This window comes from Petromyzon marinus, chromosome 51 (genome assembly GCF_048934315.1).
Source record: "Petromyzon marinus isolate PM22_M1 ecotype Great Lakes invasive population chromosome 51, UKy_Petmar_22M1.pri1.0, whole genome shotgun sequence".
Classification (NCBI taxonomy): Eukaryota; Metazoa; Chordata; class Hyperoartia; order Petromyzontiformes; family Petromyzontidae; genus Petromyzon; species Petromyzon marinus.
In genome coordinates, this window is record NC_133717.1 from 9,562,290 (window position 1) to 9,578,410 (window position 16,121).

General features: G+C 50.4%; 1 protein-coding gene across 5 annotated transcripts in view; it reads right to left on the minus strand.

The window, feature by feature from the left end:
- The window catches only part of LOC116953284 (kelch-like protein 9), an 85,898-nt gene that overhangs the window by 25,808 nt on the left and 43,969 nt on the right, over positions 1-16,121 (minus strand). For all 5 annotated transcript variants that reach the window (XM_032973356.2, XM_032973357.2, XM_032973355.2 and 2 more), the window contains 2 exons: positions 13,336-13,468; positions 2,369-2,565 (listed from right to left, as the gene is read on the minus strand). In XM_032973356.2, coding sequence (XP_032829247.1) covers positions 2,369-2,565; positions 13,336-13,468 — 330 coding nt within the window. The remainder of the gene's footprint in view (positions 1-2,368; positions 2,566-13,335; positions 13,469-16,121) is intronic.

A 16,121-nucleotide genomic window follows, 5' to 3' on the forward strand; every position in this document is an offset into this window, starting at 1 on the left:
GCCAATTGCCATCTTAGGATATACTCCAGTGCACTGCAGTCTCTAATGAGATCACTAAATTATCTCAATCTGCATATGCTGGCAGACTCGTTAATTTCGCCTCGTCAGTCAGTCACGCTGTGGTCTTTGGCGAGGTAGCAGTGTCTGAACTAAAAAAAAACTTTTTTTTTATTTGACCAGTTAAGGTACCGCCGAGCTAAGCAGCCCTTTGTCAGAAGCGACCTGCCCATCACAAATGACAGCTCGAACCAAGTGGCTCATTACGTGGTAATTGATAGCAACAGCCAAAGACTCGAAACGCCTGTCGTGGTCATCGTCACGCTTTCGATGATTTTTCATTCACTCGTCGACACCATTGGCTGAAATAAAATAAAAAATATATGTTTACGTGTTCATTTGACGAACAAAATTAAGACTGGGGACGCGGAAGGCCGTGGTTGTTCAAAGTGGCGTGCTGTGGACAAAGATCACCCGTATAGCCGTAACAGGCTGTTGGGGAAAGTGGTGTTAGCGAGCACCTATGAATGGCGGAACGGCACACGAGGGGTGGGTGGCCAGGTCCACGCCCGGCCGCCTTTGTCTCCCGAGTGGAGGTATTTACACGCCGCACCAGGTGCTCATTTGAGGCCGAGTCGACCTAGGGGAAGCCCAGGACCGGTTCAGATAATCGTCACTGGTGTTGGCCGTGAGCGGGAATTGAACTCGGCTGGCCAGGTTCGTAGCGTAGCGCTAACCGCTACACTACCGCTCCCGACACAGTTAACAAAACAATACTCAACAGGTTCTTCAGAATTGCTCCTACTTTAAAAAGGAATAGTATACAGCGTGGGCCAAAAGTCAGGACACATGGGGTTATTTTATTTATTTTAACACTGGCATTAAAACATTTTTCATTGCTTATTCTATGAGTTAATATTTTATCTATGGTCGTTATCCATGTTTCTTCTTCCTGTGGGGTCACCTCAAATCCGTCGTTTACAAAACCCAACCAAGAACCCTGAATAAATTTAGACAAAACACAAGATTACACCTGTAATCGTTGAAAAAAGGCCTAAATTAGTCAAACGGGTATTCATACGTGCATTGATGTTCATGAAAGTCAGTTTGAATATTTATTACAAATCGATAAAAACACCTCTGTGATTAGTTAAAATAACTATAACCCTATGCGTCCTGACTTTTGGGCCACCCTGTATAATAGGGGGAGGTTTGGGGAAAAAAAGGCCCTTCGTGTATCTACGTATGTTGAGGTCTGTGGGCATGTGGCCCATGGATCTCTCTCTGGGCCACTGCCCGGAATCGTTGCTTATGAGACGCTTGTTATTCTGAAGGCCGCAGTGTTATTTACGAATCTGTTGAGTTTCATTTTTTTCTTTGGTCACTACCTGCTTCAGTGTGATGGCAAAACATTCTGAACGTGGCTCTGGGCCCGAGTGCGGATTTTTTTACTCAAATTAGTTTATAAAAGTAGCGTCCCCTCACCCGACCCGGCGGGGCTCAGCGCTGTAAACCACGGGCGAGGCGGCACGTTAATGCATCAACGAGATTTACGCTCTGCAAAATTAAAAAGGGCCCCACAAATTACGACACAAATAACACAAATAACGGAGCCTCACGTCGGCGGCCGCGGCTGCAAAGAATAATAGCAACGACAAGGAAAAATAAATCAACCGTGTGTGTCTGCACATAAGGACAGCAAGAGCTGGGAGGTACGTGGTCCAGAAACCAGATGCGGAAATTCCACATTCCCATGCCAGGGGTGGATTTGCGGTACAGCGGCTGGCACACTCTGCTACGAACCCAGCGGGCCCGAGTTCGATTCCTGGCTATGGCTCACGTCGGTGGCGGGTGATAAATGAACCACTCCTGGGCTCACTCTTCATCAACCCGCGCTGAACAACATGGTGAAGTATGGTCAAGTAACCCTAACAAGACCGCGCGGTGTGAGGGAGGCCTTCGACCAACAGTGGATTTACAAACAGCTGAACGTGTATTATCTGCGTTTTCCATAACAGAGGTTTTTGGGTTAAATCGCGTAAATGTATAAATGTGCCGTTAAACCCACCACCACCCGACACAGCCAACTAGTAAGGGTTGTCACGTAATCAGAACGTGGCCAATTCGTTGCTAGTACAGCACTAATCGGTGTGTTGGAGAGCCAAGCCACAACATTTACACAACATTTGAAACCATTGGGGAGATTGACAGCTGCTCGACGACGATGATGATATGATGATGGGGGGGGGGGGGGGGTCGTTGTGTTTCGTCGGGGGGGGCCGCACATCAGGCCGTCAGGGGCCGCCAGTGGCCCGCCGGCCTCGCAATGCCGTGGGGTGGGGGTGGGGGGGGGAGAGGGGTGGGGGAGCACCTCGGAGATGAGGAAGTCCTTGCAGAAGGCGAGCACGGGCAGGATCTGCAGGAAGCTGGCGGCCTCCAGCGTGTCTGCGAGCGAGTCCATGCTGAGCGGCAGGCGCGCCGTGTAGATGAACGCCACGATCTGACGCAGCCCCGCGGCGCTCACGCCGTGCAGCCGGATGCAGCCTTGCTCCTGCTCCATCATCCCGCCTGCGCGACAGCAGCAGGGGCAGCGCGGGCGGCAGCAATGGGAGCGGTGCGAGGAGGAGGAGCAGCAGCAGGAGAAGGAGCGAGCAGCAGCAGGTTGAGCATCAGCAGGAGCAGCAGAGTCAAAGCAGCAGCAGCAGCAGCAGGAGGAGCAGCAGGAGCAGCAGCAGCCGTCACTCAACAGCAATATCTCTAGTGCATTGTTCCACCTGCTTTCTGCACAGCAGCAGCAGCAGCAACAACAACAGCAGCAGAGTTCAGCCATTACTCAACAGCAATACCAATTGACACGGGCGTCAATTTCCGATCGCATCATCTCAAGTCGTGTTGAACGTGAAGCTCTGCTTCTGCTCCATCATATCGTCTGCTGTACCAACAACAACAGCAACCACGATCGAACCCAAACGGAACTGAGTATGAATTATCATATTGTTCGTGAAATCACACGCCAGAAACTACACAACAGGGTCGTCCAGTTGTCTTACGACCCCCGTATTAATTGACCCTTAACATTTTTTGCCCTTTGCATATTAATTTCTGTTTTAAATAACACGTTTTTTGTTTGTTGTTGTAAGTTTCAAAGGATTCAATGGCAGTCACAAGACCACCCTGTACATTCGGGTGGATAAATGACTCCCCACTACCAACGAGCCATCGGAAGGGCCTTCAGCCAGCAGCGGACAAATGAATGTCCCTGCATCGTCGTTGTTACAAACATTAGTGGTGGTCACTACTTGGGTTTTCGCGCCTCTGAGCTATTACCTTAATTGTAAAAAAAAAAATCGTTAATGAAGAACGCTGCGTGCTTTTGTTATTTGTGCTCGAGCCGCACTGCCAAGGGGCAGTCCCTTAAGTATATTTTAAATTTACATTTCAATTAACTCCTTCCTCGAAACTACATTGGCAAAAAGACGATGCTGACCGCCAAGGCTGCTGCTGCGTCCTGCCCAAATTGAACTCGCCACGTGCCACTCCCCAACAGCGCGAATGCCCCTGCTATTGGGGGTTGGGATGGAAGGGGGAAAACTACGGTTGGATGGCTTTTTCAGGTCAGCTCTAAGCAAAAACGATCGGTTATAAGGGATATACAGGGTGCTTCAAAAATGTTTTAACACTTATATGGGACTATCGTTTTTTAATGGAAAACAATGGATAATACAATGTAACATGATAACAAATGTAATGTTAATATCTTCAAAAAGTCAAAGAGTCTCCACTTGTCAACAGGGTCTCCGAAGTGTTAACGTTGTTTTGAAGCACCCCTGTAGATCAGCGGGGCAGCTCAAGGGATTTCAGCAGCCCCGTGTTCTCTGCGTGTCAGCGTGGCAAGATAAACCCTGCGTGTCATTGCCCGTCCTCGAGGTGAAGGTAACGTTGCAAGCCCTGCAAACGTCTTGCTCTGGCCCCACTGCCTGCCCGAGAGGGCCTCGATGTGTCCTAGAGGGACGGACTCAAGGCGCGTTGTTGGACCCAGGTCGCTCCTCTCCGTTCGGATGTTTTCCGCCCGTGATGTCGCCATCGTCTCCTTTATATTCTTAGCTCTTTCGGTAAAGTCACGTTGAAGGGAAACAATAAAATAATAATATATATAACATTAATGCAAACCGACACACCTGATGACGACCGTTTGTGTTATGGTCGAAACGTCGTGAGAATTTTTATTGTTTTATATATATTTTATTGTTTCCTTTCAACGTGACTTTACCGAAAGAGCTAAGAATATGAATTACTGCAGTCACGAAAGCTTTAAATAAAAAACGTCTCCTTTGTTGGGCTCGGAGCAACAAGAGCATCGAGGGAGCGCATTCCGAACGATTCGTCGACATTTATGCGTATTTGGTCCTTGTTAGAAAAAAAAAATTTTAAGGCAAAGGTGCAACCCTGCAATTTCTCACTCCACTGCTTGGCGGAAGGTGCCTCCACCGGTGGGAAAGGGCGCCCTCTTGGAAGGTGTTTCCTGGCTTCGTCTTCCACGCTGGACCAGGCGGGAGCGACCCGTCGCTTTACCCCACCGCTCGCAAACCTGCCAAACCCCGACTCGCTGTTGGTGCATCGCTGCATATAGTCCTGCTGAGTGGACAGTGGCCAGGAGGTTGATTTGAGACGCTCGGGGCGCTGCAGTCCTCGAAGTAAACTTCAGATGCGCTGTGGGCACGAACAACGCCTGCTCGCAAAGTGCCCCCTTTGTGCCCAGGGCCTGGAAAGTAACTCTCACGCGGGCGCTCTCCCCCTGCCGTGCCGCCGCCGTCTCGCGATGTCCCGCGTGGGTGCTTTCGGTTTGTTTTTTGTGAGCTGCTTCTGGTGTTTACCATCCGAATCCCCGCCCGAGATGATTGATGACCACCTCCCGGTTGGATGTAAGACGTAACCCCCACCACCCCCGCACCCCCCAAACACCCGCCCCCCCGCTGCCCGCCCCCCGCTACCCCCCCCCACCCACCCCACCCTGGACCCCCCCAGCCCCCCGCTGCCCCCCCCCCCCCGCTGCCCCCGCCCCCGCTTTTCCGCAGCGTTCATGCAGCGGGTGTCACAAATCGTTTGGCGGGGGCCGTAAAACGCACGCGGCACAACGACGATAAACAATAAACAAGATGAACAATATAAACAGTACTAGATTTAAAGCTTTCGTGACTGCAAGGATCCATACCCTTTGGTTCTATTCGCTAAAGTCGCGTAGGTTGTTTTATTTTTTTTTAACCTACGTGACTTTATCGAATAGAACCAAAGAGTATGAATATAAACAGTAAACAATATAACACCTTCCCATCGCAAACTTCATGGTGACGCATTTGGCGGCGGCGACGGCGGCGGCGGCCGTTCAACAACGGAGCTGTCCTCTCGTCTCCCCGGAACGACGCAGGTGCAGCTCGCGAGCCGTGGGAGAGCGTGCGTGGCTCCATTCATTGTCCCACCATTGTCTGGACTGGCGGTAGTCGAGAGTGGTGTTAACATTTAATTGCAGTCTTGCCCTCCCCCTCTCCCCTCTCCCCCGGCTATCGACGACGACATTCAGCCCGGGCGTAAGCGCCTAATTATTATACGGTGCAATTATTAATCGCAACAATCGGGCCTTCTTCAGTACTACGGGCGGCTCCTGCTCTCGGTAAAATAAGCAAGTGCCGGCTGGATCGATGAGACGGTGTTTTTCCGATTATTGTTTCTCATCAAACACGGCAATGGCGCGTTCAACTTGTGCATCCGTGGCTAACTCGGCACCTATTTCAATTTGTTAATGGGACAATAAGTCAACAGAAACGCTTGCGCCAAATTAATTGACGGAGCTCCGGCGACACGAGGCCGTGGGCAGGTGCTGGGTGGCTTGTCGAGGCGCACGTCGAGGGACCGTGAGAGGTGCGGTGGTTTGAGCAGGCCCTCATTCAGCATTGGATTGACCAAGGTTGCTATTGATGATGATGATGATAAATTTATATTCCACGCACAGCAGCAAGCCCAGCGCTTGGCATGTCTGTGGGAACCAACTTAAAAGCTTTTTGCGATGCAGGGTCATCGTCTGAAACGTTGGGCAGTGTTATTAACACATGTCACATTAATTGATCATTTATGCTTGTGCATCAGTGCCAACACATCCATCGCCTGTGTTTGTTTGTTTTTGGTTATAGGGGGTAAAACGAGTAAAACAACCAGGAGCATGCAGCCGCACGTGATCGGCACAGAGCTGGCTGAGTGTGGGCTTTTGCTGGGTGCGTTACAGGCCATTTGGGAATGCTGCCACGCTGTAACGGTTTAGGGCGCTGGACTTGCAATCCAAGCAGCACAAAAGTTGAAACAACGGTGGAGGGTTTCTGAAAACCCGGCGCACATTTGTGCACACCCATTTTTATTTATATTATTTTACCAGGCAGGGCACCACGGAGCTATGTAGCTCTTTGTCAGAAGCGACCTGGCCACAAATGATAGCTCAACGAAGTGGCTTATCACTGTGTAAATGCATAGCAGCCAAATACTCTGAACGCACGTTGATTGTATATGTGGAGGGACAACCAATAGGACTCGGGAGAAAAATCCACGCAACCACGGGCAGAGAGACATGCAAACGCTAAATATACAGGCGTCAAGGTCGGGATCGAACCCAATACCTCCTGTATACCAGGCGAGGTAGTTAACATCTCGCCACCGTGGAGCCCACGGACGATCGGCAGGTTGCGTGTTGTGGGGTAAAGTCTGGGTATTCGCACACCTTCCAAGACGTCTGGCTGACGGCAAAGGAGTCGGCCAAAAAGACGCTCAAGAGGTGGACCCCTGCGGAGTTTCTCCCCACCAGCAGTGACGCGAGCAAGCCGTACCTAGCCCATCTCTTCACAAGTGCAATGCAACAGTGCTTCTTTCTCAGCCTCTTTCATGCCACGGCGCCCCGCGCTCTGAAGCCCGCGCGATCGTCGTGGCCCCACACCGAATCGAAAAAAGAAAGCAACAATCCCAACTGCGCAACGCGCGAGCGAGGCAGTTCAGAGGGCCGGGGGTGGCGGCTGACGGCTGCTCTGCTGCACTGCATCACGAGTAACGGAGAGGGAGGGGGAGAGGGGAACGGCACGGAGGGAGGAGAGTTCGTCTTGCCCCAGCTTGCGAAACGTGAGGCTCTTTCCTTTTCCTAGAATTCCGAAGATACCGCGCCACCACCGGGGACTTTGCCGTGGGTGGCGCGCCACGAAAAAGTACCGCAATAGAACAAAAAAAAAACGAACGGCAATGAAAGGGCGGCTTGTGTGGGATGCTGTGGGTTCGCTCTCCACACTCGGTTGCCACGTTTTGTTTACGCGACAAACCCTTACTAATTGGCTGCGTCGGGTGGTGGCGGGTTCAAACGACTCATGAATACGCGCGCGATCGAACCTTGGTGGCGAAAGCTCAGGAACGTGTTAAACTGAGCAGCAGCAGCAGCCTGCGTTTGCCATGCGCTGCTGCAAGCGCGCGCGTTAGACACGCACGAGTTTTTTTTATTAGCCGGCGCTGTTGAGCACTCAACACGCCGTGGTCCGCCTAGCAACCGCTGCGCTCGCACAACAGCGCCGGCGCTAATCCTGCCAATTTTCGTCGCAATGTCCCCAACTCTGCTGGCAGGCAGGGTGCTCATTAGGCTCGGAATGATTCACCACCAGCACAAACGCCGCCACGTCTCCACCACCACCAGCACCACCACCACCGTAAAACAAGCCTCACATCGGTGTCTGCCGATGTGAGGCTTGTTTCGTTTCAAGCCCTGCTTCTTGCGAGTGTGACGGCGATGGACCTTGCGATCTACGCACGAGTAGCCGCCGGTTCGATTCCATCTCCCGGTGCCGCAGGTTGAAACGATGGGGAGGGGAGGAGGGGGGGAGGGTTGGAGGGGCAAGTTTTTTAAATCCCACCCCCCCCCCCCCCCACTTCTGTCCACCCCAGCAGTGTAAATGGCTACAGCACTCGCGTATAGTGGGGTAAAGTGTGGGTAACTCCACTTCTCACAAGACGTCTGGCCAAGTGTGGAAGAGTAGGCCAAATACTCTCGCATGAGGGGGGGGGGGGCGGGGGTGCGCTGCCTAGAAGTGTCTCGAATTGAGGTCCTGTCTGCCGACGGTGGCGAGAGCGAGCAATTTGCAGGGCTGCGACTCTACCTTTAACTACCTTTCAATATGTTGCGAGAGAACACGCTTTTTCTCTTACATTTGCCACTTGTGATGTTTCACTCTGCATATTAATTCGTGATCACTCCAGAAACCCTCGCTGCTATTACGTTTAACTCGTGCATTTCAATTCGCCGCTGCGACGTGCTTCTTTTAACGCACACCTCCACCGGCTGAGACGTCTTCTGCTTTCTGTGGGCTACCACCTGGCGTCCGATGTTGTAGCCCCACAGCCTATGAAACTTGTTATGCCTGGTTGTCGCCCATCCAAGCAATTATCTAGGCCTAACTCCGCCCGAGATCGGACGCATTCTGGCCTTATTTGTTTCGCAAGGCAGTTGCATGAAGGGGTTTATATACAAATTGTCATTTTTAGTCCACAGAACCACGGGTTAAAGCCTACATATGCCTGGCACTGGTTACGGATGAGCGGACATGCCATCGAGAGATGGTGAAGAATAATTATACAGCACCGCTTGAATGTGTTAAGATTCACAAACAAAAGCACTTAACTTTTACCAGCGCGTGCGCATTTTCATTTCCCCTCCGCTATTTTCGCCCTCCACCACCAGATCGGTGAGACGCGTTCTCCCCCCCCCCAACACCTTGCCACTCAAAACGCCCGCTTATGTAATGCTGCCCCGATTAGCGCCTGGCTGGGATTGGATGGCGGTGCTCTTGTTAAGCACGGCTGTTTTAATTAAGTCTTGCTTCGTACGCGGGGCGGCGGTGGAACGTGACGCGCCGGTTGAAATGATTCAGGGATTATCGACTCACAAAAAAAATTAGAATGTGGTGGTGGTGGTGGTGGTGGCGGAGGGAGTGGGTTTAACAACAACAACAAAAATCTGTCGAATTTCTGAATCGAAGCGATCGAGTCGTACTTTCAGGGAAAACTATTTTTTTCCCCTTATCGTTTCGCGCAAGCTAAGGTCATCGATTGCGGTGTTTGTGTGCGGTGGTTTTTGTTGTTGTTGCGTAGATTGTTTGATTATACATTTCTGGCACCGCGGTGCCTCGTGAAGCTGATCGTCTCTCTGGATCGTGCCGTGCCACGCGGTGTGCGTGCCGGGGGGGTGGGGGGTGTCGGGGTTATCCGGCGGGGCGGTATCGATCTGAACACTGCCGCAGACTCTCGGCGAAAAGGGAGACCGGTAAAATCCAGGCCTCCAGGCGATGTGGCCTTAACGCCACGTGAAATATCTTCTCTCGTTCAAACTCCCGTCTGCCCAAGTTGGCCTCCGAAGGGCTTGCAAGATGCAGTGTTCATTTCATCAAGTGCTCCTCGACGCTGTACGACCGAGTCACGCGATAAGAAAACAAAGAGAACACAACGAGGACGACGAAAGCAACGGCACGAGTAGAACTTCGGCATGCGTGGGAGCCGTGAGATTCGTGGCAGAGCAAAGCAGTCACCTTGGCCAAACAACTTGCGCAGCTTTCTCCCCTGCTGGCGACGTGAATCGTTTAAGAAAAAGAAAGAAAAACGAGTCACGCGCACGGGCTCTCGGTGTGCGTGTGTGTGTGTCAAACTTCGTTCGCGCCGTATGTAGCCAACCGAGCTAACCGGAGGTGCGTTTCATGGGGAGCGGTTAGCGCAAACGCTGCGCTACGAACCCGGCGACCCGAGTTCGATTCCCCCTCGCGGCCAACACCGGTGACGATTATCTGAACCGGTCCTGGGCCTCCCCTAGGTCGACTCATCCTCAAATGAGTACCTGGTGCGGTGTGTAAACATCGCCACTTGGGAGACAAAGGCGGTCTGGCGTGGTGCTGGCCACCCACCCCCTCGTGTGCTGTGCTGGCCTTTATAGGTGCTCGCTAACAACATTTGCCCCCAACAGTATTTTAAGGCTACACGGGGGATCTTTGTCTTTGTTTAAACTTCTTTCCCACCGGACGTAGCCAACCGTGCTAATCGGGAGTTGTGTTTCACTGTGCAAGTGAAACTCCATCGTATTCGTTTCGTATCCGACGTGATGTCTGACGTTTGACTCTATTGGAGGATCGCATTATCCGTAATCTTTGGAAAAATTGACTCGTGACATATCCACCCTGGGCTCACTCCGTGTCGTTGTGACGTGACGCGGATAATCGGATGAATTTAGCGCTTACAGGTGGCTTATCTACGGATAAACGTGAACAATAATAATCTTAACAATAATAATCTCGAGGCATTTTCGGCCGACCAATGTATGAAGGCCTCGCCACACCGTGTTGGTCAAAAGGTTTTTTTTTTTCCACCATACGTCAGCACGGTGGTCATTCGTCATGATTTCCGGGTCGCTCCTCTTATCCGCGGGTCACAAAACTCGCGGGTGACAGGGCCTCGGATAATATAAATTACGCTTCGTAACCCTTGTACTGCAAGCCCCATTCCTTTGGATGCTGTTGGCTTGGGGGGTTTTGGCGGGTCACTCCACCCCCATTCCCCATTCACGAATGTTGAGCGATAGATCTGATTTGGAAACGTGCGAACGAGGAGCACGTTTCTTTACCCCCCCCAACTCCCCTCTCATCGGGTTCCGGCACCGTGGCCACGCACACATTGACGCGATTCACGCCACGTGGTGACGGTCTAGACCCAGCAGGCATCCGTCCATTCTCCCGTGCAATCGCCGCTCGTCCGCAATCAAGAACCATGAGTGGCTCCACTTCTACCGTAACCACCCGGTGCGTTTTCAGGCGCTCGGCGCGGTGCTACAACGCTGTGACCCGCCCCCCAAAGTGTCCGGAATTTCCCCCAGATCTGAACGGCGGCAGCATGCGCCGCACCTGCCAAGCGACGAATGCCGCTGGAATAACCGACCGTGTCAACCCGTACGGCTTACTCCGGATTCATGTACAGGGGGAAATTGAGTTTGCAGGTCCACGCGGCGTACAGCCGTTTCAATACAGGCAGCAACAACAACAACAATGTTCTCTATCCGTTTGTGTTTCTCACTTGTGATGGGGCTTTGTAGGATGCACGTTGTGATGTGTAAGGGCACCACGGGGTGACCAATAAGGTGTGAATTGGTCTGTAATGAGGTCGGGCACTGATAATGGATTGACGGGGATGGAATAAAGGTCGTCCACGTGTTGCGAACCTTTTAATGGAAACTCCCGCAGCAGCTCACGTGACCAAGAGGGAGCATGAGCTGAGGCGCAACCCTGTGACGCATCGGTAACGCATCGGCGACAATGCTTGCTTCAAATGTCCACACGATGAGCCGTTCTGTTGAGCTGTCATTTGTGGCCAGGTCGCTATTGGAAAATAATTTAATACATCTCAGCGGGCTTTGTCTGGTGGGATGGGGGCGGTTTCGTTTTAATCTTTTATACTGTGCGCTCCCATTATGTTGTTATTGTTTCGTTTGTTGTCGTGACGTTCTTACCCCCTGCCCCTACTGACACATCTGTGAAAAATAGCTTTATAGCTCATTGGATTCCTCCTATGTAAATAAATATTCTGATTCTACTTTATGTGGTAGAAGTAGATGCTCACAGTACACACACAGCACACACACGATACACACACAGTACACACGCATATTCTTGGTTCTTTCGATAAAGTCACGTAGAAGGGAAACAATAAAATAATAAAAATATAAAACAATAAAATTCTCACGACGTTTCGACTGCAACACAAGCAATCATCATCAGGTGTGAAAACCACAGCTTTTCAAAGAATCTCTCCAGCGACGTTTGTTTTTTTACTAATTCTGGCTACTAGGGGGTTAGAGCTTGTGGGCTTACCAACACCACGTGACTGAGACTGAGTGCGCAGTGCGGGAAAGAGGCGCGGACTCAAGTGGTCAATAATAAAATAATGGGGGCGGGCCACGTGCGGACTCACCGCTCTCACCTCCTGCTGCTGTGCGGCCCGGTTCCTAACAGGCCACGGACCGGGGGTTGGAGACCCCTGGTATAGAGGCAGCAAGGTCTACCCTCCTGGGTTTCTAAAGCCCGCTAGCGGGTAGAATGATTGACAATTATGCGAGCTTCCAAGGCCGCCGTGCGGCGATAATGATGCACCAAAGGCTGGGGTCCCACCGTGCCAGTGCTTGCTGGCAAGCTGCGTGGACTGCGTCCTGCCATTGCTGTTGCCTGTGTGAGTGTTAAACGCGTGCAGTTGGATGGTGCTGAAGTGAATTAGATCGGTACTCTGCAAGGTGCTATTCTCCCCCCTCCCAATTCCACGCCACCCCCACAGCGCTCTTCCGATTAGCACGGTTGGCTACGTACGTTGCGAAAGAAGTTCAACATTCATATTACTACGAAAATGAGCCATGAATGTCTGTTTGCGTGTCACGCGCGTGACGTCACTCCACGTCGGCCAGCCCCCCTCATTAATAATCACGAACAGGTCACGTCCTCCATATGGACCCCCCCTTCATTAATAATCATGAGCAGGTGATGTCACTCCACATCGAACAGCCCCCCTCATTAATAATCATGAGCAGGTTACGTCTTCCAAATGGACCCCCCCCCCACTCCATTAATAATAATTAGCGGGTGATGTCATTCCACATAGGGGGGGCGAGGCGCCTCCTCCCCTCCCTCAGCGTCAACTCACAACCCTCACTACAAAGGCAGAACCCTCACGTCACGCGATCTCCGTGACGCTATTGAGACATCAAAGTTAAAAGGAAGTCATGATGAACAAGGGATTATAACCTTAAAATTAAATAAGTCTGTGTCACCGCGGCCTTACAAATTGCACACGAATTGATGCAATGAATATGACGTCGCCGTCTGATTTTCACTTGCAAGTTTCAGATTACGAAACGTCGTGATTTTTGTTGTTTTATTTTTTACCTACGTGACTTTACCGAATAGAACCAAAGAGTATGGATCCTTGCAGTCACGAAAGCTTCAAATCTAGAATTGCTAGTAATAAAATAGTAACTTCTGGACCTGCGGGGATCTCTCTCTCTCTGGCTCGTAGCATGCAGCTGTTACTCACTTTGGCGACAGTGTCGTCGGCTTTGGCTTGCTGATGGGTGACAAAAATCGCGAGGCTGGTCTAGCGATGTCATATTTTTTTTGTTTTAAATGAATAAATAAAATGTTCACGCTGATGATGATGATGATGACGAACAATGAAGATGACAATAACGACAATGATGGCGATGATGGCGACGATGGCGACGATGGACGACGATGACCTCACCTGTGAACATGGCCTTGAAGTAGTCACTGGCGGAGGCCATCATGGCCCTGTGCACGGGAAAAGCCTCGTCCCCGTCTCCTGGCAGCAGCGTCACGTCGCACAGGTGGCCCTCGGAGCGCAGCCGCTCGAAGCCCTGGGCGGGCCGAGGAGAGGAGGCAAAGGGGTCAACGGAGGAGGTCAGCGGGGGAGGTCAGCGGGGGAGGTCAGCGGGGGAGGGCAGCGGTCGTCGGGGCGGCAACCCCTCCGCCACGTCCCTGTCGGTTTCGCGCGCCGGTCACAAGAATCTCCCTCGGCCCATGTCGATGTTTCTGTCGGTGGAACTTTCACTCTTGGGATGGGGTTTTTTGTTGTTGCTGTTGTTGTATCAATGGATGACTTCATTCGGCCCAACCTGAACCCTAGACCAGTCTTAAAACACCTGAACCTTAGACCAGTCTTAAAACACCTGAACCTTAGACCAGTTTTAAAATACCTGAACCCTAGACCAGTTTTAAAATACCTCAACCTTAGACCAGTCTTAAAATACCTGAACCCTAGACCAGTCTTAAAACACCTGCACCTTAGACCAGTCTTAAAATACCTTAACCTTAGACCAGTTTTAAAATACCTGAACCCTAGACCAGTCTTAAAACACCTGAACCCTAGACCAGTCTTAAAACACCTGAACCCTAGACCAGTCTTAAAACACCTGAACCTTAGACCAGTCTTAAAATACCTGAACCCTAGACCAGTCTTAAAACACCTGAACCTTAGACCAGTCTTAAAATACCTGAACCCTAGACTAGTCTTAAAATACCTTAACCCTAGACCAGTCTTAAAATACCTTAACCTTAGACCAGTCTTAAAACACCTGAACCTTAGACTAGTCTTAAAATACCTGAACCTTAGACCAGTCTTAAAATACCTGAACCATAGACCAGTCTTAAAACACCTGAACCTTAGACTAGTCTTAAAATACCTGAACCCTAGACCAATCTTAAAACACCTGAACCTTAGACTAGTCTTAAAATACCTGAACCTTAGACCAGTCTTAAAATACCTTAACCTTAAACCAGTCTTAAAATACCTGAACCCTAGACCCATCTTAAAAAACCTGAACCTTAGACCAGTCTTAAAACACCTGCACCTTAGACCAGTCTTAAAATACCTTAACCTTAGACCAGTTTTAAAATACCTGAACCCTAGACCAGTCTTAAAACACCTGAACCCTAGACCAGTCTTAAAACACCTGAACCTTAGACCAGTCTTAAAATACCTGAACCCTAGACCAGTCTTAAAACACCTGAACCTTAGACCAGTCTTAAAATACCTGAACCCTAGACTAGTCTTAAAATACCTTAACCCTAGACCAGTCTTAAAATACCTTATCCTTAGACCAGTCTTAAAACACCTGAACCTTAGACTAGTCTTAAAATACCTGAACCTTAGACCAGTCTTAAAATACCTGAACCATAGACCAGTCTTAAAACACCTGAACCTTAGACTAGTCTTAAAATACCTGAACCCTAGACCAATCTTAAAACACCTGAACCTTAGACTAGTCTTAAAATACCTGAACCTTAGACCAGTCTTAAAATACCTTAACCTTAAACCAGTCTTAAAATACCTGAACCCTAGACCCATCTTAAAAAACTTGAACCTTAGACCAGTCTTAAAACACCTGAACCTTAGACCAGTCTTAAAATACCTGAACCTTAGACTAATCTTAAAATATCTGAACCTTAGACCATTGTTAAAATACCTAAACCTTAGACCAGTCTTAAAATACTTTAAACTTAAGACCAGTCTTAAACACCTGAACCCAGAACGGTATTAACAAGCCACCACTCTCCCCCAAATAAAATTCCCCCCCCCATGACCTGCTCTGATGATTTCGGTGTGGAACTTTTGCCTGATACCATCGATGCACCGCAAACTACCGCCCGGAACGTAAGAATGTTCATCTATTCCCATAAATGAAAGATGTGAGGGAGGATGTGGAATAAAAAAAAATTGTCCAAGCCAGTGTTTTTTAAGTGGAAATGCATTGAATGAATGCTGATTATGTCCGGGCACTGTTACTGATTGCGTCTCAAATTCAACAATTGCTATTTGCTTCATCGCTGCAATTCGATGTTCATGTTTAATTGCTATTTGACATTTCAGTGACCCCAGGCCTCTCTTGCAAATTGAGACTCTCTCCTGGTCTCCAGAGTTCTCACACCTGGTTATACAAAATTGAGACCTGAACCCTGTAGGATGACCTTTTGTAAAGCGACGGGGGGGGGGGGGGGAGGGGGGGTGGATGGAGGGGGCTGCTAGCAAAAACTGATGGGGGCCACGTCACAGTTCATATTTACCAAACCCTAAACACATTTTTAACGCTGAACTGAACGAGTAATTAGGCATTTCCTTTTGTCTACCGTTAACATGTTTGGACTTGACAATAATTTAGAATGGGGGGCACGAGGCCTCCCTCCCCCAGAGCAGCAGCAGCACCAACTCTGCTGCGTGCTGTTAGCGTACACCAGGATGAGCGATCACTCCCCGATGCCTCCGCTGCCTCGTAGCGGAACCAATGCCCCCCACCAGATCGCCCGCCACACGCGCCAACGTCGGCAGATCCAGGACGCTAAGCGGGGGCTGAGCTCGGACAGCCATAGGATGGGCAGCGGCCATGCGCAGCGCCGGCATGGGGTACGTTGCGGATAGCGGAAGGCAGTGCAGCAACGTCCATCGCTGTACCGCACCTACTTCTATGCTCCCGTGACCGGCACGGTGAAAGTATGGTCAAACAATAACTCCCA